The sequence below is a fragment of the Onychomys torridus genome, chromosome 7 (genome assembly GCF_903995425.1).
Source record: "Onychomys torridus chromosome 7, mOncTor1.1, whole genome shotgun sequence".
NCBI lineage: Eukaryota > Metazoa > Chordata > Mammalia > Rodentia > Cricetidae > Onychomys > Onychomys torridus.
In genome coordinates, this window is record NC_050449.1 from 60,584,930 (window position 1) to 60,611,964 (window position 27,035).

At 47.1% G+C, this 27,035-nt stretch overlaps 1 protein-coding gene across 20 annotated transcripts in view; it reads right to left on the reverse strand.

The window, feature by feature from the left end:
• Window positions 1-1,013: 1,013 nt before the first annotated feature.
• Tpm1 (tropomyosin 1) overlaps window positions 1,014-27,035 on the reverse strand; it is a 26,724-nt gene continuing 702 nt past the window's right edge. Inside the window, exons 2-10 of one of the 20 annotated variants that reach the window (XM_036191916.1) lie at window positions 26,494-26,619; window positions 26,166-26,291; window positions 14,615-14,748; window positions 12,457-12,574; window positions 11,270-11,340; window positions 10,420-10,495; window positions 9,898-9,960; window positions 9,538-9,607; window positions 1,014-1,868 (exon numbers count right to left, since the gene is read on the reverse strand). In XM_036191916.1, coding sequence (XP_036047809.1) covers window positions 1,786-1,868; window positions 9,538-9,607; window positions 9,898-9,960; window positions 10,420-10,495; window positions 11,270-11,340; window positions 12,457-12,574; window positions 14,615-14,748; window positions 26,166-26,291; window positions 26,494-26,619 — 867 coding nt within the window. In that variant the 3' untranslated portion in view covers window positions 1,014-1,785. Of the gene's footprint in view, window positions 1,869-2,249; window positions 3,017-6,119; window positions 6,386-7,262; window positions 7,986-9,537; window positions 9,608-9,897; window positions 9,961-10,419; window positions 10,496-10,942; window positions 11,019-11,269; window positions 11,341-12,456; window positions 12,575-14,614; window positions 14,749-22,055; window positions 22,494-26,165; window positions 26,292-26,493; window positions 26,620-27,035 lie in introns of those variants that run through there. The other 19 variants (XM_036191904.1, XM_036191902.1, XM_036191900.1 and 16 more) reach the window with 19 other exon arrangements.

Here is a 27,035-nt window from a genome sequence, read left to right on the forward strand (position 1 = left end):
TAGCTTCACAAAGGTGGCCTTAAATACCCTGGCGGTGGTCATCTGGACGTGACAGACCAAGGACAGCAGCAGTGGTACAGAACACACTTAGGTGTCTAGCCTGGGTTCCAGTCAGGTCCCCACAGCAGCACCTTGTGCTCACTTCATCTACGTGGGATACCTCAGCGCTTTGCAGCAGCTCCTGATGGGAAGCCAGATCTGAAGGGAGAGTGCTCTGTTTGGGGGAGGACTTTCATGCCTACAGCAGAGCAGGAGCTGGGCATGGTGGAACACGGGAAGGCTGAGACTCACAGAACTGATTTCCTAGAGTAAGGGAACCGCTTTCTATATAGATGGGATGGCCAGATCTCCAGGCTCCTGTTTAGGCTATCTGCCTTACAACCAGCACAGCTAATGCTTGTGAACCAAAACATTATTTGTGCATGCAATTGAGTTTTCGCTTTATACGCCACGATGTTTGTTTTTGGTGAGACCGCCTCTAGTCCCTTTAAATCTTGCTGTTGTTCAACAAAAGCCAATGGATTCTGTTTATAATCTGTTTCTATTTGTTTGATGTCTTCAGTAGCTAAGAAACATTAGTTTCCATCTCTAACACTGAGAAAATGAAGATGTACTGAAGTGGAGAACTCACACCAATTTGCAAACAGAAAACCACAAAGCCCCACCAAAGCCAAGCAGAGCCACACATTTGGTACTTCAACCCACTACTGACTGCACTGAAATGTGGACTCCTCACTGTTTAAGATTTAGCTACAGTTTGAGGGGAAAACCCAGAGCTGTAAGTTCACTGTAAAAGATCTCTTAGTCCATGGAGCTGTGCCAGTAACACCAAAAAGGACTTTTGGAAAGGGCTTTTCCTGACCTCTGCCATGTCAACACACTTAAGTCATTGCTGACAGGGTAACCAGGGGATCTAGATGGAACATCACTGCAAGCAACCAGGCAGGTCAATCACAGTCTAAATTTCACAAAGTTTAAAAAAAAAAAAAAAAAAAAAAGACAGGACCACCAGATTTAGAAAATGTCCTACAATGTGCATTTTATTCCATATCATTGTACAATGTTTACATATAGTTATAACTCTTAAGAAAATGCCATTTCTTCACCAATTATGGATGTAGTGCCTAGATCTTTTACCCTGACATGGAAAGCCGAAAAGAGGGGCAATTCTCCTTGAATGCTCTCCCTGCTGAGCTGGAAGGGGCTGCAAGTGTGTCGGCTGGGAAGGAACGGGACTCTTAAAAGACCAGTGTGGCTTCCAGACCCTTGACTTTAATGAACACAGGCATAAGAAACCCACAGTCTTGTCTTGCAGTCAAACTCAAAACAAAATAAATTAGTGTTGGACAGAAGTCTAAATTGCATAATATTGAACAAAAGACCCCCAGGGGTCCTTTTGTTTAAAGTAGCACCGATCCACACCTGATTGTCTCCAACACCCATCTTCTCAGTGGCTCCACCTTGGCACTCTGGCTAGAAAGCGTTCTGCTCTGGTGAGGCTTCCTACCTGGCTAAACAAACCGCATGCCGAAATGCTATGAAGTGTGGCAATGTCAACCTGGGAAATGGCACGTTTAAATGGTAAGTGACCCAACGTGGGTTTGCCCTTCTGTGTGTCTTTCCCCACCCCCTGCCCTAGCTGGTTTTTTGCAGATGTTTCAGTGACAGTGGTTAAAAGTATATAAAAATGCATCGAAGGAGTTTCCTGGTAAGCAGGTGTTTAAAAACAAACTCAAACAATGAAAGGGAAATGAAAGAATGTGGCCACGGAGGCCAAGGAGGTTTTCACATGTTGTTTAGCTCCAGTAAGGTCTGGTCCAGCATCTGGTGCATACTAAGGTTTTCTTCTTTGGCATGGGCCACTTTCTCTGTGATGGGATTAGAAAATTAAGTCATGAGCAGCTGCACATCAGACTGAGCAGTGGTTTGTACATTTAGGAAGCAAACATCAATCACACACACAAGAGAAACAGCACTCCCCATGCTTAAGACGTCCCTCATCTCCAGACAAGGCCCAGGGTGCACCTCCACCATCGATCCACCCTGACTTCAAGTGCAGGGTGTGTCTGGTGAGGGCTCAACCACTGCGTGCTGTGGGAACAAGGGAAGGAGGGGTAGAACCCAAACACAGGTACAGCATTGTTACACAGACTCAAGTTAATACCAGCACAGGATTCTGAGTTACAGGCAGGTAAAGATCTGGTAGCTGTCGGAGCACACGACCTCACAGAAACAAAGATGACATAAAATAGGTTTCTGACCACTTTTTAAATGGTTTATTTCTACGGTTATTAGCACATCTCATGCACACTTCATTAGGACATTCCCTTAGTATTTTTATAGTATCCTACTTATTAGCATATCACCCATCAGATTCAAACACCGTTAAACTGAACAAAGCGTACCTTTCGACCAGGGGCTTCTCATAGGAACTCCTGTTTCCAAAAGCTATTTTACCCAAGCATAGGTGCATTGAATTCGAACACTAGACATGTCATGAAGATGTTAGGAATACAAATTTGTAATCGATGCCTAAAGCAGGACTCACAGACATGTTATGAAGATGTTAGGAATATAAATTTGCAATAGATATTTAAAGCAGGACTCAGCTATTGAGAGGAAATAGAAAAAAAAGAGTTTTGGTTTTTTTTTTTCTTGTGGTTGGGGGTAGGGTCCTCAATTATTAGTCAGTTCAAAGAGGATCTGTTGATGCAGGAAGGGCTGAACTGGTATAAATATTTTCACATATACATAATATATCATAAAAATTTGGGGGGGTTAATGAGGCTCTAACTGAGACATACAGAGGAAAACGAGGCAAGGCGGGCCTTCCAACCAATGCCTTCCTTCCCTTCCCATTTCTGCAGAAAGTGACGTTTTCAACCCCGTGAGTCATCGATTTCCTGAACATGGGCTCCATTCCTAGAACTCAGCCCAAGTTTTTAATCCTCATTCAGGGCCAGCTTTAGTTCGTTAGTTAGGCGGCGGTTTTGCTCGAGTTGATGGTAGAGTTGATCTGGACAGGTCAGCAAGGGTTAGCAGAAAAGAGGAGACAGAAAGAAGAGGTTAGCCAGAGTTAGTGAGAGGCAGTTAACAGACTGGAAAACACAGATACAAAGGACAGCAACAGTGTGCCCTGTGCCCTGCGAGGGTGCATGGTGAGGCCTGTCAAAATGGAAAAACCTGGGATCTTGATGGAGATGTAGAGCAGAGGTAAAGAGTGCAGGATTCGAGGAAGAACCGACGTTCCTTCTGCACCTCATTAAAACCACCCTGTGAGCTGAGCTATATGCAGTTTGGGACAACAGATCTGGGGATGGAGGCCAGGCTCTGCCAACTCACGCCTTGCTAGAATTCGACAGAGATTCTGCTCAGGGTGCAGAGTGATGCTGAGCTGGTCCTACCGTTTCTGTCCCATGGACATGTTTTGAAAAGCTTCCCATTCTCTCCCTAGACTGCCTACCAGGGCACACACAAAGTCTGAACTCTCCTCCGCCTTTGATAGTGTACTACCCCCACAGCAAACAAGTATTTATCGCCACTCCACACTGATTCAGAACTTATCTGTGTGCTTCAAGAGGATGACATTCATGCTGGGTGCTGACGGCATGCATAAAATAAATAAAACTGGGCCAGGAAGATGACTCAGCGGGTAAGGTACTTGCCGCAGAGCCTGATGACAAAGTTTGATTCCCCTGGTTCTACCCAGTGGAAGGAAAAAAACCGACTCCTAAGAGCTGTCCTTTGACTTTCAGATGTACACTGTGGTATGTGAAACCCCCCCCCCCCCCCCCCCCCCCTGCCCAAAAAAACCCTCTCAAACATCTACACTTGCCCAGGGTGGTATAAGCTTTATGTGCTGCCATGTAACCCAGTCAGGTGGTAAAGCAGTCCAGCACAGGACTCAGCCTGTGCCTGATGATCCAGGGGACATCCACTGACAAAGAAGCTGGTCTCACACTAGGAAAAGTGGGGTATCTGTGATTGCTTTGAATGACGGTGACTCTGTGGACCGGGGCATCCTACTTGATGATCGTGGAGGGCTAACAATCCTACTGCCTAGTGATCGGCCACAGCACTCACCACTGGGAAGCGGAGTGGGGGAAGTTGCTATGCTCCTTCTGTTTGCTGGGTAGTATAAAGAACTACGTCCAACCCATGCCCTTTCCTTTTATCTAAATTTTCTGAATATTCAACACTCCAGTCAGCTGTCACCTCCTCCAGGTGAGACTTTCTGTTCTCTATTTGGCTCCAAACACACCATGTCTACCAGTATGGACTCACCCCATTCCTCTCTTCCTACTCGGCCAGCCTAGCAGAGCACACCCAGATCAGCTCTTCTGTTACCATGCTACCTTCTGGTGTCTCCTGTCTACTGAGAACTTGCGAAACAGAAACCCCATTACCACATCCATCGTATCATCATGGGAAACTGCCACCATGAGCAGCAGGCAGACTGCCCCATTTGCTGAGCCCAAATGTTGGGCCATCTAGAATAGAACACTGGAGAAACCCTAGAGAATCCATGGTTTCCACGGCAGTGCTCCCCATCTCAACCCACATTGGGCCTTGTTCCTTCTAGCTGCAAGGGAGCCGGGACTAAGATAACCTGAGGGCAGTGGTCAGGCACATCCTAAGTGCTCTCTCTCCTGTTCTGCACACACCCCAATTGTCTTGAGGCCTCTGGTCTTAGAGCTGGTGGTGCTGTCGGTTCAATCGAGGCTCTTGAAAGAGTTGCTGATACAGGCTGGCCCTTGCTCAACTAGAAGCCTGCTGAGCAGATCCTTGATCAACTCAGCTTGCTGTCTGTGCTCCTGACATACACACCTAAGCTACCTGGGATCCGATTCATGGTCCATTTGTTCCTATCTCCCTCACAGTGAACACTCATAGGTGTGGAAATCTCTGGGAGAGCCAAGAAATTTGGATCCCAAGATGCATGAATGTCAGCTCGGCAGAGCTCCAAGAGTCTTTTTTCCTCTGTGGCAAAGCTCAGAGAAAGGGCATCGCTGTTACTCTGAATTGTAAAAAGAACAAGGTTCCAAGGTCATTGTGAAGTGGGCCCAAGGAGCCTCAGGGAAAGAAAAAAAAGCAAAAACAAAAACAAAACACCAGAAAACTGCAGAAGCCTCTGCACCCTTCTATGGAGAGACACTGCCTGGATCCTAAAATTAGTCTACCATACCGTTAACTAAATTATTTTAATTCAGACCCATTTTTTTTTTAAATCCTTTCTGCTCTGAATATTTCAGAGTACATGACTATTGTCAGAGTTTGCCCAAATTTATTTGAGGAGAGTGGTATGCCAGTCCTATTAGGCTAACGAGTACCACACATGAGATACACAAGGGTTATTCACGCTTAAAACACAAGAATGGAGCCAGGCTTATGTTAAGAGCTAAGAAGCTTGAGGTCACATTGTTTTAAAGTCCTACTTCTGATATAAAAGTTACTAAACTGCTGTTTGTGACTGAAATCAAGCATTGCTTCTTAGGGGTGTGTCTGTCTGGAATCAACTGCAATGGTTCATAAACAAGGGGGGAAACTCATCTCATATAAACACACCTTCTGCATAATATACGATGTGCTTCAGAACACAAAAATAAACCATGACTTAAATATAATTAATATTTAGAAATCCTATAATGTGATTTTGTGTTCAATATGAAGATATCTGTGTAATGAATGTATTTAACGAAAAAAGCATCAGTTCATCTCTGCAATAGGATAATAAATAATAACCATGACTTACAAAGCTAGAATCCTAGTTCTTCACGATATGCAAACCTCCTAGCTACAGAGTGCAGGATGGCTACACAGACTTCCATGACTTAGCCTGGCAGCGCCATCTCCTTATCAGCACGGAGAGGGTGCCACACCCCAAATTAAAGTTTGGGCAGAGAAAACGCTGCTCAAGCCAGAATCTGATTCCCACTGTCGACTGTGTGGAGGTTCTGAACCCCAACTGTCAGAACCATCACAATTCCTAAAACCATAGCTACCTCACTCCAGTACCCGAAAACCAGGTATTCTTTTTAAAAGTTGCACAAGGAACTACTACTTTAAAAACTCCTGATGTCAGTATATTGTGCTCAGAAAGAAATGTCCCCTTAGATCCATGAAGTAGAACCATAGTTTTATTCAGTGTTGGGATGAAAACGCCAATAAATAAGGAGTAAAAGAACGGACAGGAATAGCTTGCAGTGTTTATTTTACACTGGGTGAATAGCTCCTGTACAACAGAAAGCACAGTGTGTGCCTGGCCCTACGGTGGGCGCTAATGGAAACCTGGGTCAGCTGGAGAACAGACAGACGCAGAGCTCAGAGAGGTGGGACATCCAGCTTGATGAAGGACTCTTGGGAGGAGTGAAGCAAAGAAACTTATCTGTGTGAAAGAAAAGGTAAGAGAAAAAGTGGAGCAGTGGAAAGGAGGAAGAAAACCACACGGATGACAGGAGTTGGAATGCAAGCAAGTATCAGGCATGTAAAACCCACTGCCAGCTGCACCTGGGGGAGGCCATCCTTGGCAACCACTGCCTGAACCCAAGGCGGTCATGGGCCAACTCAAGGAAGATCTTCAAAACTTTACTTTAACAACAGAACTTAAAACTAAACCTGCCTTTGGGGACATTTCATCACACTCAAAGTTGCCCCCCCTACCCCCCAAGAAGGGGGGCATCACATTTTAGCAGTGGTGGGGATGGTGGCTATAGATGACCTGGTTCCACTCTTCATTTACTAATGGTGGAGGAGAGGCATGTCCATGTTTCTATGCTGACAGCCAGGTCTCTAAAGGATATTCTGGAACCTCCAAGGCAGCAGGCACATGTCATGCTCCTGAAGCTACTATATTTCTGAATGGTTCAAGAAAGGCCAATCCCAGCTTTGACAGAACCCAGCAGTATTAGAATGAAGAGCCCTCTGTGAAACACTCTAGGGGTTAGAATTGCAAAGCGCACAAGTGGTGGTTAGTAATATGTAAATTAGCTGTGTATGTCTGAGGGTCCTCAAACAAGGCCAACTATTACTCACATGAGTAAAATATGGACCATTAACTTCCAAACTCATGTTGTATAAATGTTTTATTTCTTGCTTCTCTGATGTCAGTTGTGGCAAGCATTTACTGTGGGGCATTTTAATTCCATTCAATATAATAAACACAACAAATAAAAGACTTGGTTCTTCGGGATACCATTCATTTTTGCTCTGGAATTCATTCTCTCTCTCTCTCTCTCTCTCTCTCTCTCTCTCTCTCTCTCTCTGTCTGTCTCTCTGTCTCTCTCTCTCTTTTAAAGACAGGGTCTTACTATATAGGCCTAGTTGGTCTGGGACTTGCTACAGACCACACTCAAACTCAAACTTCCTCCCACATACTGAGATAAAAGCCATGTACCACCATGCCTGGCAGTGCTCCTCTTACAGGTAGGGATATGTACCGGGTCATGACCATTTCCTTTTCCTCGGGTTCTCAATTATCTGATACTTTAAACTTAACAGTGTTAAGTGAAAATGACCATATTGTCCTTCCCAGAATCTCAGGAAACAACCTGGTATTTCTTCCTAACTTCCTGCACCACTGCATCACAGGATCCTAGTTTTATTTGAGTCTGGTTTAAGGTTTTAAAAGGATCGGACTCAGGGCCATTCAGAGTCCAGTTCATTTCCAGAAAGAGGCCAGATCTGTACTTATGAAAAAAAAAAAGGATTCTGAAATGGTTTGCATGGACTGAATCCACTTGGCCTTTGTTAGTACAATGTGAAAAAGACCATGGCTATCCTAGGCTATGCAAGAGAGCCAACCAAAGATGCCAAAATGGAGACCACAGATTGAGAAGGGAGCCGTGGTGAGTTCATCACACAAGCATGAGGGTGAGGATGCAAGCAGGCAGGGTGCAAGAACATTTACATGGAAGTCATATCGTTGAGAGCGTGGTCCAGCTCCTCGCTGATGGCTTTGTACTTCAGTTTCTGAGCATACAGCTCATCTAGGAGCAGGAAGTGGAAGGCAGAGGTGCAAGGACATGGAGAATGATCAAGAGATGGAGGGTGAGCAAAGGTGGCGAGGACACCATCCCGACACGCCAGCAAGGAAAGGCAATGCATGGAGGGGTTGGTGCCGCAGCAGATGGCCAATGCAGGAGGAGTGCGGTTGGTTTTTAAGGAGATTGAAACAAAAACAAAGAGAACAAAAACCCATTAGAAAATGAAATGAGAAAGACCCAATATGAAAAACACAACGAGGGTAGGCAATACCAATGAACTGTGAAATCCTAAAGACACCCACAGAAGACCATTTCCCCTGGTAGGTAATGGGGAGCATCTTTCTTTTCACAGAGCTGTCTATTTACACTGGAATAGTCAGCCACCTGCAGCTGTAAGCTATGGGAGGGGGGTGCACAAGCACAGAGGGTGGGGGGGGGGGGGGGGGGCTACCCAAAGGCTGCAAGTTCAATTTCCAATGACAGTCTACAATGCTACCTTCAAACCACCCACTTCCCGCCCAAGCCAGACCATGGGATATTGATTTTTTGGTGAACTGAAATCATTCCCATGGTGTGTGTTCTCTCTCTCTCTCTCTCTCTCTCTCTCTCTCTCTCTCTCTCTCTCTCTCGATGCCTGTTGCTAGTAACAGAAATCTGAAAAGCAAAGGCAGCCACAGTCTGGGGCTTGTCTGCAGTTTAATTTTGGCGAAGGTGGTGGGTTTGTTCCTTGCCATATTACTAGCAGGCTTGCACCCACACTCAATTCTCTCTTCTCTCTTTCCTTTTGTTGTTATTTGTTTGCTTGTTTATTTTTCTATTTCTTTTCCAGACAGGGTCTCACTGGCTGGCTTGGGATTTGCTATATGGCCCAGGCTGGCCTCACACTCACAGAGATCCACCTGCCTTTGCCTCCTGAGCATTGGGATCAAAGTTGAGTATTACCATGCCTGACTCCTATCTTGATAATTAACTGCACCACCCTCCAGTACCTCCTTCAACCCCTTCTGCCTGTGATGTATGATATTTTTTTTGTTTTTGCTTCGAAAAGTGCTTAAGTGTAACCTTGAGACTCAGTGCTCTATTGATCCCTGACCTCTGTCCTTTCAGGATATAGAATATTTTGCTAATGAATGGCTTAAAAAAAAAAGAAAAAAGAAAAAGAAAACAAAACCAAGCCCTTCTTCTGGGTATCCTTGGAAGATGGGTGTGTCTAAAACAAATCCACATTGTTCTGACAATTAGGAAATATCACTAGAGACACAGAATATACAGAGTCACATTCATCTATAATTACTTCACCCCGTGAAAAATAGCTCAGACCTACTTCTGAAGTCCAAGAAGTTAGATATAAGCTGTGTGGTGGCTGACTAGTCACCCCAAGAGCTGGGGACTCGGGTCCGAGAGTTTCAGTGTCACAGGTGAAAACCCCAGAGGAGAGCCAGACAGGAAGTGTGAGAGCAAAATGGAGTGCCAGGGTGGAGGCCCTCGGATCGGATGACTGCTTATCAAGACGGTTGTTCAACAAGGACTGAATTTAAAATGTTAAAGACCTTACCTTCTAAGTCATCGATGCTTTTCTCCAATTTAGTTACTGATCTCTCTGCAAACTCAGCCCGGGTCTCAGCCTGTAATGATTTAATTCATTTGAGCCAAGGTCAGGGAGATTCAGTCCAGTAGCTACAGATACAGGAGGGGAAACCAGACACAGACAGACCTCAAGTGTCTATCACCTGGGAAATGTCAGGTTCAGTCCCTACTGTGAGTGATGGCAGCTAGCTAACACTGGACATGAACTCCAAGAAAACCTCTGAACATGCCTGCCTCGGACCACCCGTCTCCAAACGACAGTGCCTTGACCCACTCCACAGAACTTTAATCACAATCCAGCCAGTTTCCTCCAGGCTCTCAACATTACCTCCTTCAGCTTGTCAGAAAGAACCTTGATCTCCTCCTCATATTTGTCCTCCTTCTGTGAGTACTGTAAGAAAGAGCGTTCCAGATGTCAGGCTGCAGCTCACACACTCACGCCTTCTCCCACAAGGAGCGTGCCAGCCCACCCAACAGATGTTGGGGATCTCCTCGCAGGTAACAGAACCTCGGGTATCACATGGCACACTACAATACATTCTCTGCTCTCTTGCCTATTGCTTTACATGGGATAAGAGCGAGATACCTTATCCACTTGGCACTTGGCTGAAATTAAATTGATGATTTACCCAACATAAGATACATTCTCTGCTAATCTTCTTTAAAACAAAACAAACAAAGCAAGCAAACAAACAAATCCTACTATCCGATAGCCATTGGGAAAGCATCTCAAGATGCTGCTGCCCCTTGCTGAAATGCCTCCTGTGCTGGCTGGCATTTTTGCCAGCAGGGCATCTTTGGAGCAGCTTGTCCAAAGGTGCCTCCCCCCCACTCCCTGCTCCTGGCCTACCTTCTCAGCCTGAGCCTCCAGTGACTTCAAGTTGTTCGTCACTGTTTTCAACTCTTCTTCAAGCTCGGCACATTTGCTAAGGTTTTCGATCAGAAGCAGACAGGGTGGGAGACAAGCCCAAGGAGCGAGGAGAGAAAAAAGGAGAGGGAGGGGAAAAAATGAAAACCGAGTCCTAGAGGAGGGGGGGGGGGGCTGCCTTAAGTAGCCAAACCACGAGGCGCGAAGCTCGGCTTTGCCGTGGGCTCTGACCTCCACTGCAACAGCGGAGGGACAGAGGGGCAAAAGCCGGCATCTCCGTCCGAGGTGTGATCATTTGGCTTCTTACTGGCCGCCCCTCGGAGTATGTATGAGGGGGAAAAACAAAGAGCGTAAAGGACCAAGAGAAAGCACTTGAAGCAAGATATAAACAGCAGAGGGTGTAGTGAAGGCAGAGTCATTACACCAAACCAACCAGTAGGCATTGGAAGCTCAAAGCTGCCTGGGATGCAGTTAAACCTGAAAACCACACGTGAGCCATCAGTACCTTATCCTCGGCAGCCATTAATGCTTTCAAGGTCTGATCCATTATTCTTAACTGTTCCTCCAGCTGTCGAACTTGGCTGTTAGTGGACACAGGAAATGCACAAGGCCATTCACAAAATCAGTGCAGGTAAGGCATGCAGTGCCACACGCATTCACGGACACCCCACATGGTTCCTCCGTGTTCCACGCTCATGGCTCATCCACAGGACGTTGAGCACACGAGGAGCCCGGAGCCGAGGTGGGTAAATGTGCAGCTGCCAGAAGGTCATGCTGTTTTTAGTCACTGCTCTGCAGCATCCCCACACGGGGTGGCCATGGGCCCGCTTACCCTTCCGAGAGCTCAGCCCGCTCCTCTGCGCGTTCCAGGTCACTTTCAATGATGACCAGCTTACGGGCCACCTGCAGCAGGGCAAACAGCATATACACACACACACACACACTGTGGTCTTCCGTACTTTGTGTGTGTGTGTGTGTGGGGTGGTTATAGGGTAGATTACATCCACGGACCCTAGGGATTCTTCTCTACAAATGGAATGCTCATCTTTCCGCAGACTAGAGACAAGGAACTCTCACTCAGCAGAGGCCGAGCCCCCTCAATTCCCCACCCCCCCACCAGAATGGTTAGCTCTTCCCAGGTGGAGTCTAGATAATTACATAGCACCCAGAGCAATTCTCGGAATGAGAGAAATATGAAATCTGCAATCTTAAAAATAGCAGGATGATGAGACACGAGGAGGCATTTTAGACCGAAAAGGAAGGGGCTGCCGAGAGCATTAAAAATAAACCCAAGGGCTACACCACACAGAGATCTGTGCAGAAGGCAAGAGCCAGGGAGGTGGCGGCTGCATGGTCAAATCTGCAGGCAGAAACGCCACCCCAGAGAAAGGGTTCCTCCGGGCAGCTCAACACCATGGGGCAGCTTCAGCCATGATGAAATCCAGAGAGAAAAACTGGAACCTACAGTCACTCTGGCTGTCATCACCAAATGTCATTTCATGGGGACAATCATCAGGGACTGCTTCACGGCAGACAGAGCCCGTGCTAACAAATGATTTTTACTACCCCGGAGAAGCTTCTATGAATCTCCCAAGGAGCTCTGTCTGTGGTCCGTGTTCTCTATAACGTCTGAACTGAAACGTCTGAACCATGACAAGAGGCCGGCTTCTTTCCTAAAGGCTCAGCTCTCCCCCCCTTTTTTTTTTCTTTTTTCTTTTTCTGGAGCTGAGGACTTGAACCCAGGGCTACCACTGAGCTAAATCCCCAACTCCCCCACCCCCAAGCTCTCCCTTTTCCTGGCTAAAGATGTTTTTGTCCCAGCTTTCAGGGTGTGGGGAAGTATTGATCTCTCCTCCCAGTGCAGATGACTGGCTGGCTTCATCACAGTAAGAACCAGTTTTTGCAGGTAAAGGAATCCTGCCTCTCATAACCACCCACTTCTATCAGGGAAGCTGACGCTTCCTACTCCCCCAAGGTCATGGCTGTGAGTCTGTAAGGCTCTGGGCCCCAGAAACTGACCTCTTCATACTTGCGGTCAGCATCTTCAGCAATGTGCTTGGCCTCTTTCAGCTGGATCTCCTGAATTTCCATCTTTTCTTCATCCTTTTGGGCTCGGCTTTCAATGACTTTCATGCCTCTGGAAAGACAGACAAGCAGGAAAACCCACGATGGAGAGATGACCACTGCCACTGTGGAATATGAGGCTCTATGCACACAGCCGGCCAAAATTGAACAGAGAGCCATTTATTTTCCCAAGCACGGAGCAAAACTTTCCAGAAAAGACACATATTTCTCTCTTCTCATTGTGAATGAGATCTTCGGGTGCACTTGGGGGTACTGGTGAAGCTTCTAAGTCACCTACTTTTAAGTGGAAGGTGCTATGTCAGGATCCTATTTGACTCTGGGCAGCATGGAAACAAGGGAAGCCACCATGCTTTATTTGTTAAATGTAGAAATTCTCCTCCTTCTCCCTTTTCCTAAGGGAAACCTCAGATTGAAAATGATGAACAGCCAGGAATGGTGGTGCATGCCTTTAATTCCTGCACTCAGGAGGCAAAGGCAGATGGAACTTTGAGTTAGAGGCCACCCTCGTCTATATAGAGAGTTCCAGGACAGCCAGGGCTATACAGAGAAACCCTGTCTAGGGGGAGGAAGAAAGAAAGAGAGAGAGGGGGGGAGAGGGAGGGAGGGAGGGAGGGAGGGAGAGAAGGAAGGAAGGAAGGAAGGAAGGAAGGAAGGAAGGAAGGAAGGAAGGAAGGAAGGAAGGAAGGAAGAAAATGGATGAATAGGTGTTGGGAGGTAAGACTGACACTGGATGTTATAGCATGGTGGTATAGTTCAGAAAATGTTGCCTGATATAGATTTTACAGATTTATGGCATAAGCAAACCATAAATGGGTTTCACTTAGAAAAATTTTAAGCAAGTTTAAGTAAAGCATTGTTTTTTAAAAGGCATTGATTTTTATTTGATGTCTATGAGTGTGTCTACATGTTTGTATATGCACCATGTGTGTGCAGTACCCTCTGATGCCAGAAGAGGGTGTAAAAATAAGTGAGTTCTATATCCCTTTTCCTCCAGTCTTGTACTGCCAGATTGCCTTTAAAGTCCAGTACCAGGAAGAAGTTATGCACAGGACTACTCCTGGCTAGCAAAGAAAAACTAAGGGGTAGTAAATAACAAGCTGAACTTTAGCTGACAAGCTTCCTTAGCCCTAAAGTCTGCAGGGACTCTTTAGACCTAGTGCCAGATGGCAGGGGTTCACTTCAAAGTAGTGGTGGAGAAACGGACCTTCACCTGCCCACTTTCCCAGCTGGGGTAAGGCATACCTGCACTGTTCTGAGCCCATACTGCTATGCCACCTCTCAACCAATAGAATACTCTACTCTCATGAAGTATCCCCACACTTTGTGGCTTGTACAGCAGAGTACAGCTTTAAAAAGCCTTTCAGAATGCACAAGGTTAACATGTGGTGTGATGGTTAAAACACATTGTTCCTGTCACCCTAACTTCCCCTCCAAGACCAAAAGAAACTCTTCTTTTTCTCAAGTTGCTCCTTGTCAGGTGTTCCATCACACTAACAAGAAAGAAATTCATAAAGCCGGCCTGTGTGAACCATGGTTCCCTTTACTATGACAAGGCTGGGTCTTCACATATAAGTCAGGTTAGAGCAGGAGTAGGTGCAAAACATAATTGCGCCTGTGTCTGTGTGTACATAAGTATTAAAATCCACAACATTTCACTTGTGCAGCCTATAGATCATATCTGTCTTATCTGTGCTTTCTCGTCTACCTGTTTGCCTACCACGGCTCCTTTCCTAGGTCTGAGACTTCTTGGTGTATATATATTATTTTATTTGTTTTTATGTATTTGGGTATTTTGCTTGCAGGTATGTCTGTGCATCATATGCATGCCTGGCTACCTACAGAGGCCAGAAGAAGGCATCAGACACCCTAGGCTAGAGTTAGAGAAAGTTGTTAACTGCCATGTGGGTGCTGGGACTCAGACCAGAGTCCTCAAAAGAGCAGTCAGTGCTCTTAAGTGCTAAGCCATCTCTCCTCTCTCTCCCTCTCTCTCTCCCTCTCTCTCTCTCTGTGTGTATGTGTGTGTGTGTGCGCGTGCGCGCGCGCGCGCATGCAGTGCTCACATGCACACAGGAGCTGGATGGTGTGGTCTCACCTCTCACTCTCGTCTGCGGCCTTCTCAGCCTCCTCCAGCTTCTGCAGAGCTGTGGCCAGACGCTCCTGAGCACGATCCAACTCCTCCTCAACCAGCTGGATGCGTCTGTTCAGAGAAGCTACATCAGCTTCAGCCTAGGCAGAAAGTGAGACACTTTAGAGCTGGGAGGAAGTGAGAGGGGTACCTTCAGAAACTGGCTCCAGACAGGAAGTCTGGGGCCTGATCTGAGTATCTTCCAGTGTATTGCAAACCCTGACCAGCTCCAGTCCTCATTCAGGAGCATCATGCTTGGAAGTACACAAACCTAGAAACAACTCTCAGCAGAGAGAGGGCCATCAATCAGCAACTCGCAGGCTCGCAGGACTGCAGGGCTCTGTCCTGCTCTAGCATCCAGTGCCTTGCCTTTCACCTGAAGGAAAGCTTCCTCACAGCTGACAGCAGGCTCAGCCAGAGTCCCTAACAGTATGATCAGAAGTCGGGATGCCATGTTTCATGCAGCTACCCTTTCTCTGACAGACAGACTTCTCAAAGGAGCCTTATAATGAAACTGAATGTTTTAAAATCCAGTGGTTTTAAAAACACATACCAGGAAAATTAAAAAAACAAAAACCCCAAACCAAAACAACAAAAACCATACCAATGGAGATCTAATGACACCTAGGAACTTCCCCTTTGCCCCACCTTTTCACTAACCTCTTAGGAATAACTGGCCTCACTGGAACAGGGCCAAGATAAATTTCCCAAGGGTTTTTTACCTAAGCTTACTGGAATTTCTTAAAAGTCAAGGTTGCTACAAGAAAAGTTTCACAGGCCTAAGGAGAAAAGCAACGTAGATACTGTTTTTATTTGGAATTTAGCTTTGAATTACAGATGTTCTTTCTTGGGCAGGCAATGACTGATTCCTGTTGTAAGCACTTTTGCTCTGAGCCTGGGAATACTTGCCTCTCTGTGATAGGAACTGATCCTCGACTATCTACCCGGTAGAGAAGGTGGGACTTGCTAATTAGCAATTATTAATCCTCATCCATTTTGAACCTGTGTTTGTCAAAGGCTGATGAGCCATTAGGATTTCCAGGAGCCGATTTTCTAACAATCGCAATACACACCTGAGAGTCCATGCTATTAGCTTTCTATGTATCTGTCTTTGAGTCCAAGGCATCTGGCTCTCCACAGACCTGGGCTCCATGTCTACTGACCTGAGTAAGTAAAAGCATCCTAATTTAAACAATGGCAGCTTTCAAAGCTCATGAGGGAACTGGAAAAGTATGTGTAGTTAGAGAGAGGCAGGGGTCATGGCCTTGAGTCACAGGAAATGAGACCATTTAGCTCTGTGCTCATCTAGACGTGTATAGGTTTTATCTGGAGAATGGCAGTGAGCAGTGAATCTCCCACCACCACGAATGACTGTAGACTTTAAAAAAATATATATAAATAAACACTTTAGACTCACTTATCTCAAAGAAAAAAAACTACTACTACTATGTAGTAACTGGCTGCCAGAGGCAGGAAGCAGGGCCAGTGAGAAATGAATGGGAGGGACAGTTACAACTGAACCATCCCACAAGGTCAATCCTTATCAAAGAGCCGCTTGGAACTGGGCCAAGCTGAGAATGTCCTGAATGACTGAGTTTTTTCCTTGAAGAGTAGGGGGATTGGAATAACCAATTTCTTAACTACAGAGAACTGTCTTTGAACGACCATTCCTTAATTTTTTTATTTTATGTGTTACTAGTGTTTTGCCTACATGTGTGCATATGTACCACATGTGAGCTTGCAGTGTCCATGAAGGTCAGTTCCAAGTGCCCTGGAACTGGAGTCAGGCATTTATAGATGGTTGGTGAGCTGCCATGTGGGTACTGGGAACAGAACCCAGGTTCTCTATAAGAGCAGCAAATGCTTTTAACCTGTGAGCCATCTCCCCCAGCCTCTATAATTGGCAATATATACATATTGAGGCTATAGTTTTGGGTCACGTTAAATTTCTTCATCTTGCATGTATTACATTTCTAAGAAAAATTCTATTCCTTTTACAAAGAGGAAGGTGGGGGTGGAGACAGAAAAAAAAAAAAACAAAACAAAAACCAACAACCAGAAAATCGATTGGGATGAGTGGTTTCAGGCAGCTCCCCCTGTTCTTTCTTTTCTGACACCAGAGTGAAAGGTTCTGGGCTACCTCCTAGTACCCAGTGCCCCAAGTAAGTCTAACATATATGGACAGATCCTGACCAGCATTAGTTACTACAAGAAAATCAGCCATTAGACAAGTCATGTAAATCATTTTTTAAAAGGCCAAGAAATGCTGGTATGGATTTCTCTAGAATGCCTAGGTCATGTTCAAAAGCACCCTTCTTATTATAATGCTATGTAATGAAATCATTATTATTTAATATAAGAGCAAATACTCTTGCTATACCAGCTGTTGGCAAATCAGAGAAGTGTGGGCAGGATTTTAAAAACACTTCTGCAGCATCAAATTCTAAGTTCCCTACATTGGAAGCAGACCTCAAGGACCCTACTCACTCACAGGATGACTGCTGATGTGTAGAGGTGGAATGAACTGGGGCAGGTAGAGCACCAGAGAAGGCCATCACATCCCTTATTCATTCTAGCCTCTCTGAACACAAGGGCCCACCACATTGGGTCCGCTCCCTTCTCTCTGCCCCCACCCCCTCTATACACTTTTCCCGTTGGCTATTGATACTGCTCAGCTGAATGCTGCTTTGTAAATACCCCTCACACCCTTCCCCCAGCACATTTTTTAGAACTCCAAACTCCCTGACACTCAGGTTATTTAATGTTCTCCAACAAGACCAGCCAAGGGGTTCAACACAGGGTGCCCATGCTGTGGCTGGGCTTAAGGACTGGTTCCTTTGGGCCGGTTTTGGTAGAGGCGACCGGCACACACAGCAGTGTTTTGGGACCACATCTAGAAGAGACAATCTAAGAGTACATAACGAAGCCCCATTGTTTGAACTGGAATAGAACCTGGGCATCACACGGGGGCCACCACTAGCTGCACATAGGACACCACTGAGAGCCGAGTAATAGAAACCAAGACTCCCAGGTCCCATGCCTACTGATTAGGACAGTGAGAAGGGGCTGGGACCACGATGTAAATGGCAAGTCCTTCTCCTCTTCCATCACCACACAAAGAAGCTGGGAAGTAATGCAGAAGCTGTCTAGTAGGACCAAGAGGACTTCTGAAGTAAAGTGCTGAGGCAAGCTTGGGAGAACCCCATCAGTGCAGGACTGAAACATGAAGGACCCTTTGGGATTGGTGGTTCTCACCCCTGCAGTCTTTCTCTCTTAGACACCAGGGTGGAAGGTTCTCTATCATCCCCTGACCTACAGCCACCCCAAGTAATTTAAGAGATTGTCTGGACAGATCCTGGTTAACATCAGCAAAGCAGTTACTGCAAGAAAATTAGCAAGTCACCTCAATCATTTTTTTAAAGGCAGAATGTCCTAGTAGGTAACCAGTAGCTCACACAAGGACACTGCTCTCTAACCCTCAAGAATGAGAACGTGAGATTAGTGCCTGGGATTCACTAGCAGACCACCTTCCTGAGGGGTGGGGGGAACCCTGCATTCTGGCTGCATGGGCTCTCTTATGCTGGTCTAATAGTTTTGAAGATCTCCTCAGAATCCAAGACAAGTTTAATTTCCTAATGAAAGCCCCGTCTCTTAATCTCCTCCCCTCATTTTGAGACTCTGGTGTCTAGGCTGACTGGTGATGCTCCTGCCTCAGTCATCTCAAGGGCAGAGATTACATGCATTAGTTACCCTGACTTATTTGTTTGTTTGTTTAGCTGAGGGATCGAACTCAGGGCCTTGCGCTTGCTAGGCAAGTGCTCTACCACTGAGCTAGATCCCCAACATTACCCTGATTTATTATGTTCTGTGTTTTGTAGGCCCACACCTGTCACCTTTACCAGCTTTTGTTTCCGGTTTGGGTTCTCCCTCAGAGTTGAGGCTTTTCTAGATATTTCCTGAGGGTCTCAGTATCACAGCACCCAAGTCATCTTAAGTATCTGTTGCTGTCTGTCAGAATGAGCCTACTGCCCTGTACCTATCTGTTAAAAGTGGATAGAAATAACAAGGCATTTGGGGAGGGTCAAGACCCCAGATGCAAATTATTCCTAGGCATGTAAATCACTCTTAGTGCACTGAATTAGGTTTCTTTTAACAGTGGCCCATACATCAACACTGCCAGCAAAGCCTTTCCAGTTGTGTTGCTGGTTTTTATTTCAAAAGTACTACTGGATCCCAACATGGAATGAGTTAGTCAAAAAGGGACTGTTGTATTGGGGAGATTATGAGCCCTGGTTAAACCACCACCCTGTGCTCACACATGTGAGCTCCTTAGTGCTCTACATGCTCTCTGCCCCTGTAAGCACAAGCTCCCACCAAGGAAGTCCTGCAAGTTCACCATTCCTAACCTTTTGCCCTGCCCCCAAACAAGGAAGTGGCTATCTTCAGAAAAACACAGGCTCACACCAAGTGTTTCCACTCCAACCCAGCAAAATGTTGATTCCAAACCAGACTCGAATAAAGCCTAAGATTTACATGAAATCCACATGTTTTAGCCAATACAGAAAGAAGAAAATCCTTTACTCTGAAAGCCAATGCTCCGGACTATATTTCCAAAGTCCTGACAGAATCTGAGCGAAGCCTGGGATGATCAAAGGTCAGATCTTTTATTTCATGTAAACTGTAGTTACAGAGAGGGTTTCACCCAGCTTGCTGTGTGAGACCAAAGTGACTAGGGCCAAGCTAAACTTTTGCCCTTATATGGTCAAGAAAGGGAAAACACACACACACACACACAAGTCCACATTAGGGGCACTCCCATGGATAGCAGATAAACACAACCTCCTCTATCTGGGCCAAAGCCTGTAATTTGTGAGGCATGTTTGTGTAGCAAGAGAGGAGAGAGCAAGGTACTGAGGTGCCTTGCTGTGACTGCATGGGGAAGCAAGAGCCCCCCCCCCCCCCCCAGTATTGTCAGTCACAGCCAGTCTGGAAATGCCAGGGCAAGCCCAGAGCACACTCAGTTTCCTGGTTCCAGGGGGCACTGCCCATGCTGAAGAGCCAGGAAAGGGCTGGGGACTTCTGGAAATCAGTTATTTCCCATGATTAATAAAGTCATCCACTAGGAACCTGCCTGCACTTCTAAGTCTCCTCATCCGCTAAGTTCTGCCCAGAAAGCTGGAGAAAGAAGTGGCTTTTTTTTTTTTTCTTCTACTTTAAACACACATCTCACTGCCCCACAAAACCCTTAAGACACAAGACCTATAGTCAAGCATTACATCAAGAAAGGTCATTTCATTCCGAGATTCTGAAGGGCCCACACACCTTGGGAAAACAAACAGGGAGTGGGTGATATCTGCTTTTTCCAGGGTACACACCAGTTTAAGAGGGCCCATTAAGTCTGCCTGACTCTCGGAGCACCTGAACCCGGGCCAATGCCACACTGAAATATTTTTTGCAGCAGCTCATGGCTTTGTCACCAAACCTTAATCTCAGCTGCCAAGAGAAACTGTGACTGCTAGCTTAACTCAGCCTAAGTTAGGCCTAATAACTGCTTAAATTAGCTCCATCCACACGTAAGGCCCGGTGTGAGAGTCAGGTGTAGCCAGCAATTTGCGATTGTCACACCAGTTGCTCCTACTCAGTCTCTACTGGGAATCCTGGCCTATCACCCTGCTAGAGGATTCCTGAGAAAACGATTTTTAAACTTCTTTAAAAAGGATTTTGAGCTGCTCAAATAAAGGCATAATGTTTTGAGAGGAATGAAAGCTCTGTCCTTAGAAACTAGCCTGGGAAGGCTGTTAGAAAAACAAAACAAAGCAAAAATGTACAAAATAGCAGGTGTGCCTTTGGTGTGAACCACCAGTCTAGGCCAGGAGTCCAGTAAGGCTCCATCACCCACAGTCCTGCCAGCCTGCCCGATTCCCTTCCTAAAACTGAGAAAAAGAATTGTTGATTGAAAGCATTAAGTGGGGGGAATTTTATGGTTAATGAAGTGAGCAGGGCAATTACTGTGAAGAATGCTAGGCAGGGTGGTGCTGGACACTGTGAATCATGGGTAGTTTAAGTAGTACTACCTTGTCTGCTGAGCCCTGCTGTGATCTCTACAGACTAACCACGTTTGACTCACGGGCAGCACTAACAGTTGTCCCCAGCTTGAGAGGAGATGGCCAGGATTCAAATCCTGGCAAACTGGGCCCAGTGCTCTGCCTCACTAGTTTTTTTAGCTCACTAGTTCACAGTGGTTAGCCAGGCACAGATCAGAATTCCTACATCACCAGCCACCTTGAGACCTGTACAGTGGGACTTTTGCTAACCAGTCTATTATTATTATTTTTTTTTTTCCAGAGCTGAGGAACGAACCCAGAGCCTTGCGCTTGCTAGGCAAACGCTCTACCACTGAGCTAAATCCCCAACCCCAGTCTATTAATTTTTTAAAAAAATCTTTATCTGTATTTTTATCTTAAACTTCCTCTAGTTGGGCCTTCCTCTGAGGAAGACTCCTTTGGTTCTCTGTATTTTATACAAACCACGTTGTGGAGTTCCTGCAAGACACCATGCAACCATTGCAAACACTTAGCCAGGAGGAATGATTCAATTCAGAATAGTCCTGTGTATATTAAGCACAGCTGGACACCATTTATTGTTTTTCATAAAATTCCCAAGGTGTTTGAGTACCTTGATTTAAAACACAGGCGTGTAAGCGTGTGTACACACACACACACACACACACACACACACACACACACACGACTGATAAATATCTAATACCCAAACTCCCTTTGAAACGCCGTTTCTGTTTGCTGGATACATTTCCTTAGGAAGAAAGGAAGCCAGGTACTACATTAGACAAGGAGGAGGGGAGGCCGGCAAAAGGTATAAGCAGTAAACCATTGACAGTTGGCCAACTTTTTCCAAAACTCGTAACAAAGGGATATCTACTGTAGAGGGCACCTACTTGGAGATGGGAGGGCTAAGAAACTAAGGCTATAGGATGCAAGCTATCAAGCTGGCTCTTCTCTCAGAACCTGGTACTGTCGATGTCTTTAACCTCCATAGAGAAACAGTCTCTAGGAACGACAGGATCAATAGGGACGAAAGTCCAGCATCCGCAGGCCCCGATGTCCCACAGTGCTTCTCCCCAGAGACTGATCTTTAAAAGGAGGGACGCCTCCTTCCAACCTCAGCATGAGTAAATAAATGCCAGCAGCGCAAAGTGCGCATCCCTGGGACACAAATCATGATCACCCCAGAACCTTGTCAACAGCACTCTTGCTCCCCATTGGGGGGGGGCGGCGGTTGACTTTATAGACTAGGGAGATACATAGGCAGAACTGAGCAGCCGGGTGCCAGTTGGCCTTGGTGCGCCAGGTGCGGTGTGGGGCCTCGGGGTGATGGGTGGGTCCCTTACAGTCTCCCGCAGCTTCCGCTCCTGATCCAGTTCGCGCTGCAGGCTGCCGGCACGCTCCTCTGCGGCGTCCGCCTGCTCTTGCAGGCTCCGGATCTTTCTCCGCACGGCCTCCAGCGAGCTGCTACCCGCCATGGCGAGGCGGCGGCTGAGGCTGCGCTCTGCCTCCGCGCTCTACTGCTGCTACTGCTGCTGTTGCTGCTACTGCTACAGCTACCGAGCCCAAGTCCGGCGCGTTCCGCCCAGGCCGGCTTTGCAACACCGGCGCCCCCTGCGGCCCAGAAGCGGCCCGGAAGTCACGGCCCCGGGGCCGCACCAGGGAGCCGCGGGCGGGTGCGCGAGCGCAGAGGACGGGCGCGGCTGGGCAGGCGGGCGGGGCACGGCAGACCCCGGGAACTGGCTGCCGGTGGAACCACTGCGCGTGCGCGCGGGGACGCCTGGCTCTGGGCTGCTTCGCCTAGAGCGAGGCGACCGCAGGAGGGCGTTTGCTTCCTCTCCGCTGCGCCTGGGTGGCCACAAGTAGAGGATCTGGATGCTAAAGCCTATGGCGACTCCTGCTGGTCGCCAGGAGCGCTCCGGAATCCCAATTACTGAAGCTGAGCCAGACTGCGAGTCTGGACCCTGAATGTTCCCTAAAGGAACTGTTTTAGTCATAAAGAATGCCATCATTCTAAATGCTAAAGGCCATGGCGACTCCTGCTGGCAGTCAGGAGCGCTCTGTAATCCCGACTTCCCAGAATCCGAACAAGGAACTTGAAGTATGACTATCTTAAGGGAAGTGGTTCTTGTAAAGAACCCTAGAACACAAGCTCCTGGCTACAAGAACGCCCAATACCCGAATTATCTCACCAAGTGCAAATTACTGACAATGCGTAGTGGTTAGACTGTTCGAAACACAGCTTTTCTAGATTTGAATCTAGCTCTTAGGTCTCTGCTGGCTTTGGACAAATGACTTCTCAGGGCTTCATCTCTTAAAAACAAGTATAATAGTACAGGGCTCTTCACAGGACTGTTAAGAATTATCAGATAATATAAAACACTTAACAATGCCTTGCATATAGTTAAGAACTCAAAGGATATAATCAAACAAATGCAGGCAGGCACTACCTTAAGAGTTTGACTGGGCCCCATATCCCGTTGTACAATCTCAGTCAAGGCAAGCATCCTAACCTTCCCTGGTTTTCATTCAGTCTGATATCTGGAATCCGATAAACCCAAGCTGCAAAACTACAGAAGCCTGAGACAGAACCTCTGGTTACCAGCTGCAAAGCCACTCGGATACAATCTGTAAGAAGCCATCTGTCAAATTTCTGGGCTTTACATCCTCCTGCACCTTGTCAAAGAGAGCTCTTAAAGTCAGAGCTGTGTGTGTGTGTGTGTGTGTAAATAAAGGCAGAAAAAACACTCCTGCCAAGGCTGTCTTCCAAAACCAGAACACCTCTAGTCTCTGTTGCAGAAAAAAAAGCCTACAAACTCTGGCTAGAGCCCTCAAGTCCTGTAGGTGGAGCCTCTTGCTTGGTTTCCAAGCCTTTAGTCGGCTGGGCAGTGGCTGGTACAGCTCCTCCCAAAGCTCACAGATCATCTGCCTGCAACCTTGAGGATGACCAGACAGGGCATCGGCAACCATCCAAGGGCAGCCAGGGAAAATGCTGGCCACTTGCCAATGTAGTAAGCAGCCACCCTAGTGATTTAATGTCGTGCTTTTCAAGCAGTAGGAAGTCAGTTCGGGGGTATATTTTCAAGCTGATGTCACCACTGAAGCGCAGTGTATGGGCAGTTCAGTTTAGCTACAGGATGGAATCCCTTGGTTATTTAAGAAATACTGTGGCCGGGTCCCGTCCCAAGAGATCCCAGGGGAAAACCTGAGTTTAGATAAGCCTGAGTCAGTACATTAGGAAGAAGACCCAGAGAGAGAAAGACTCACAATCCCGCAAATATCAGCTCCATCTTACTGGGGGGGAAGGAGCCAAGATAATGGAGTAAAAATCCAAAGCAGATTGCTGGGGATGCTAGCTCCTGAGTGACAACCTTTTAAACTGAGGAAAACCTGTTTCTGGAAGACAACAGTTTGTAAAGTAGGTTGGTAAATTGGGAAAATGTTTTTAGCAACAACAACAACAATAATAATAATAATAATAATAATAATAATAATGATGATGTATTTTTTAACACCAGAGAGTAAAATGTCCTCGCTGCAATACTTCAGGAGGATGACTTCTCTTCCACCTCGACCCTTTAGTGACACAAGTCTTTTCCTCTTCGAGTCTTAGCCTATTTCAAGTGAGTAAAGATCTCTCTAAATATAACGAGTCCTCATGAACCTCCAACATTCCTTGCCTCCAAAGAGTTAAGGGTGTTTTACAGAGGTAGATGATCAATACACCAACCTAAAGAAACTGAGAAGTGCACGCTCACACCATATTTAGAGACAGTTTTCCAGCACTTAGAAAGAACCAAAACTGGCTTTAAGAACCTCCCTCTCCTCCCGGCCCCGCCCCCACAGCTGACTTTAAATAGCCTCTTTTCTACTTCGGACCCACCCCATTCCAGTAGTCCCCCCCCCCCCCGGAGGGGGGTTTCTCATCAAAGACATGATCACTACTCCATAGTTACAACAATTATATCCCCTCACCTCCTGAAGAATAATAGTAACATTTTTCCTTCTGCTTTCTTTCCGCACTGGGCTATTTGCAAATTCTCCGAATTCCTTTCCTTATAAGGAATATCTCTCCTAGATCTATCAGCGGCTCTTTTGAAAAACCTAAATAAATGTCCTGCAGGAGGATTTGGGGGAGATAGGCATCCTCCTTTTAACACGTCCAAAGCAGGCATCTGATCTACATTATAGAAAACTGGCTCAGAGTCATGAAGGCTGTTCTGTTCTTTTTCTAAAGTCAGGTAGGTTTTAGTATGAGTTTTAACCAAACAGTGCTTCTCCAAGTCTCCTTCCCAGGAAACTTAATCGTCACTGAAAGTTTTCTTTTGTCCGATCCTAGTTGTTGGCTGGTCTAGACCACCCATTTACCAAGAACACTAGATAAATCTCAAGCCTTTTGGGATACAAAAGGCCTTGCAGGTTTCAAAAAAAACCCTTGGATAATGTGCATTACACATTATCCAAAAACACAAAACCAGAAAATGACAAACTGCTGTCAAACTTGGGGGTTCGCCTTCTGGGTGTAGCTTTCTCAGCTACTCACACATTCTTGGAATTGTGATCAGCTTCCCAAGGAATTCTTTTCTAATTGGGCCTCTAGGCTTAATTGGCTTCTCCAGTGGAATGTAGTGGTGTTAAAAGAAGTCAGTCCTTTGGAAAACTGACCCTCAGCTTGACTTTCTACACAGAAGAGGCTAGTCCCGTAGTTAAGATTCCAAAGGGCAGTGGAGAGGGTGCTTAGAAGAGTTGGAGCTGTGTCTATCACCCCCTGGAAGTAAGTGGTTGTCAGAGGCCTGACAGGTGGGGGTGGGGCGGGCAGGGGGCAGTCAGCTCACTCTGCCATATAAAGCACTGAGCTATATATAACTCCCTGCGTACTTTCTGGATCTAGTGCCTCAGACTGCAGACCCAAGCAAGTATCATCTTCCCTGGGCAGGTCTTAAGGCTTGCCTGAGTGAGAAAGAGAGCCTCAATGTGTCCCTATAGTCTTCAAGCTTAGCCTTTGAAGTAAAAGTATGAGTGCATGTAAAGACTAGGCCCATCATGGGAAACCACGGGGGGTGAGGTGGCAAACAAGAAAATTAGGTATTTCTGTTTTGCACAGACCTTGGCGATGGCGCACACGTCAGAGGTTTTGTACCAGCAGGAGGCGAAGTTCACCTCCAGAAGTCCCCATTTCAGAGGCTGTGTTCTCCCAGCTTCTCACCCACCCACCTCCAACCAGAGGGGAGGAGGTAAAGAAGAGGAAAAAGAGAAAAAGGAACGGATGAAATATAAATGAATGTGCGCAGCGGCAGTCAGAGGCGGCATCCAGTGCTCTGGGCCACGGCCAGGCTGTGTGCAGGTGTCCGGCAGGAGGAGGTTTACCTCCTTCCTTTGCTCTGCAGCCCCTGTGGTGACCCCCAGAGTGGCCACGCGGACAGGAGGTGAGGGAGGCAGTGTGAGCGTGCACTTACATCTGTGGCCTTTTTCTCCGCCAGCTCCAGCTTCTCCTGGGCATCTTTGAGAGCCTCGGAGTATTTGTCCAGTTCATCTTCAGTGCCCTTGAGTTTCTTTTGCAGTGACACCAGCTCATCTTCCAGCTGGGAGTTGGCGGTGGAGTACGGGGAAGGGGAGAGGGGGTGGGGTGCGGCAGGCAGCGTGATCCCGCAAGGTGCGGGGTGAGGGTGCACAGACCGTAAAGGACAGGGACAGCGGGAGAGAGAGAGAGAGGGAAAGACAGGGAGGGAGAGAGAAGAGAAAGTTAGCCATTCGTGCGCCGTGCCACGCCGCGCGCCCGGGTACCTTGGCGGCGGTCTCGTCGGCAGCCAGGAGGCTGTCCTCTGCCTTGTGCAGCTCCTCCAGCACCCGGTCCCGCTCGTCCTCCGACACCCGCAGCAGCTTCTCTTTCGCTGCGATGTCCTCCTCGAGCTGGGGGCAGCAGCGAGCGGGCGCGGGCGGCCGGTATGGACCGGGTGTGAGACACACAACAAACGGGTGCCAGGTTGGCTGGGGCCCTGGGGCTGAGGGATCGCTGCTTTGGGGCTCAAGGGATCCTAGATAATCTCTCTCCCCGGAGCTGGAACCGCTCAGTGACTCATCTCGCACTGCCCCCCGCCCCCCACCGCCCGGCGCGCCTCCCCTCGCCCCCGGGACCACACTCTCCTGCGGAGAGCCCAGAGAGTTCAGGTTCCCGACTTGAGGGGTTGCAGGAACACGCCCCTGTTTGGCTAGCTTTCCATCTGTGTCTTCCATTCTGTCCCATCTTTGTTCTTAGGAAAAATAATTCAGGGACTCCCCTCTTCCCTCCAAAGTCTCCATCTCTTGTTCAAGGGCTTTTTCTCCCC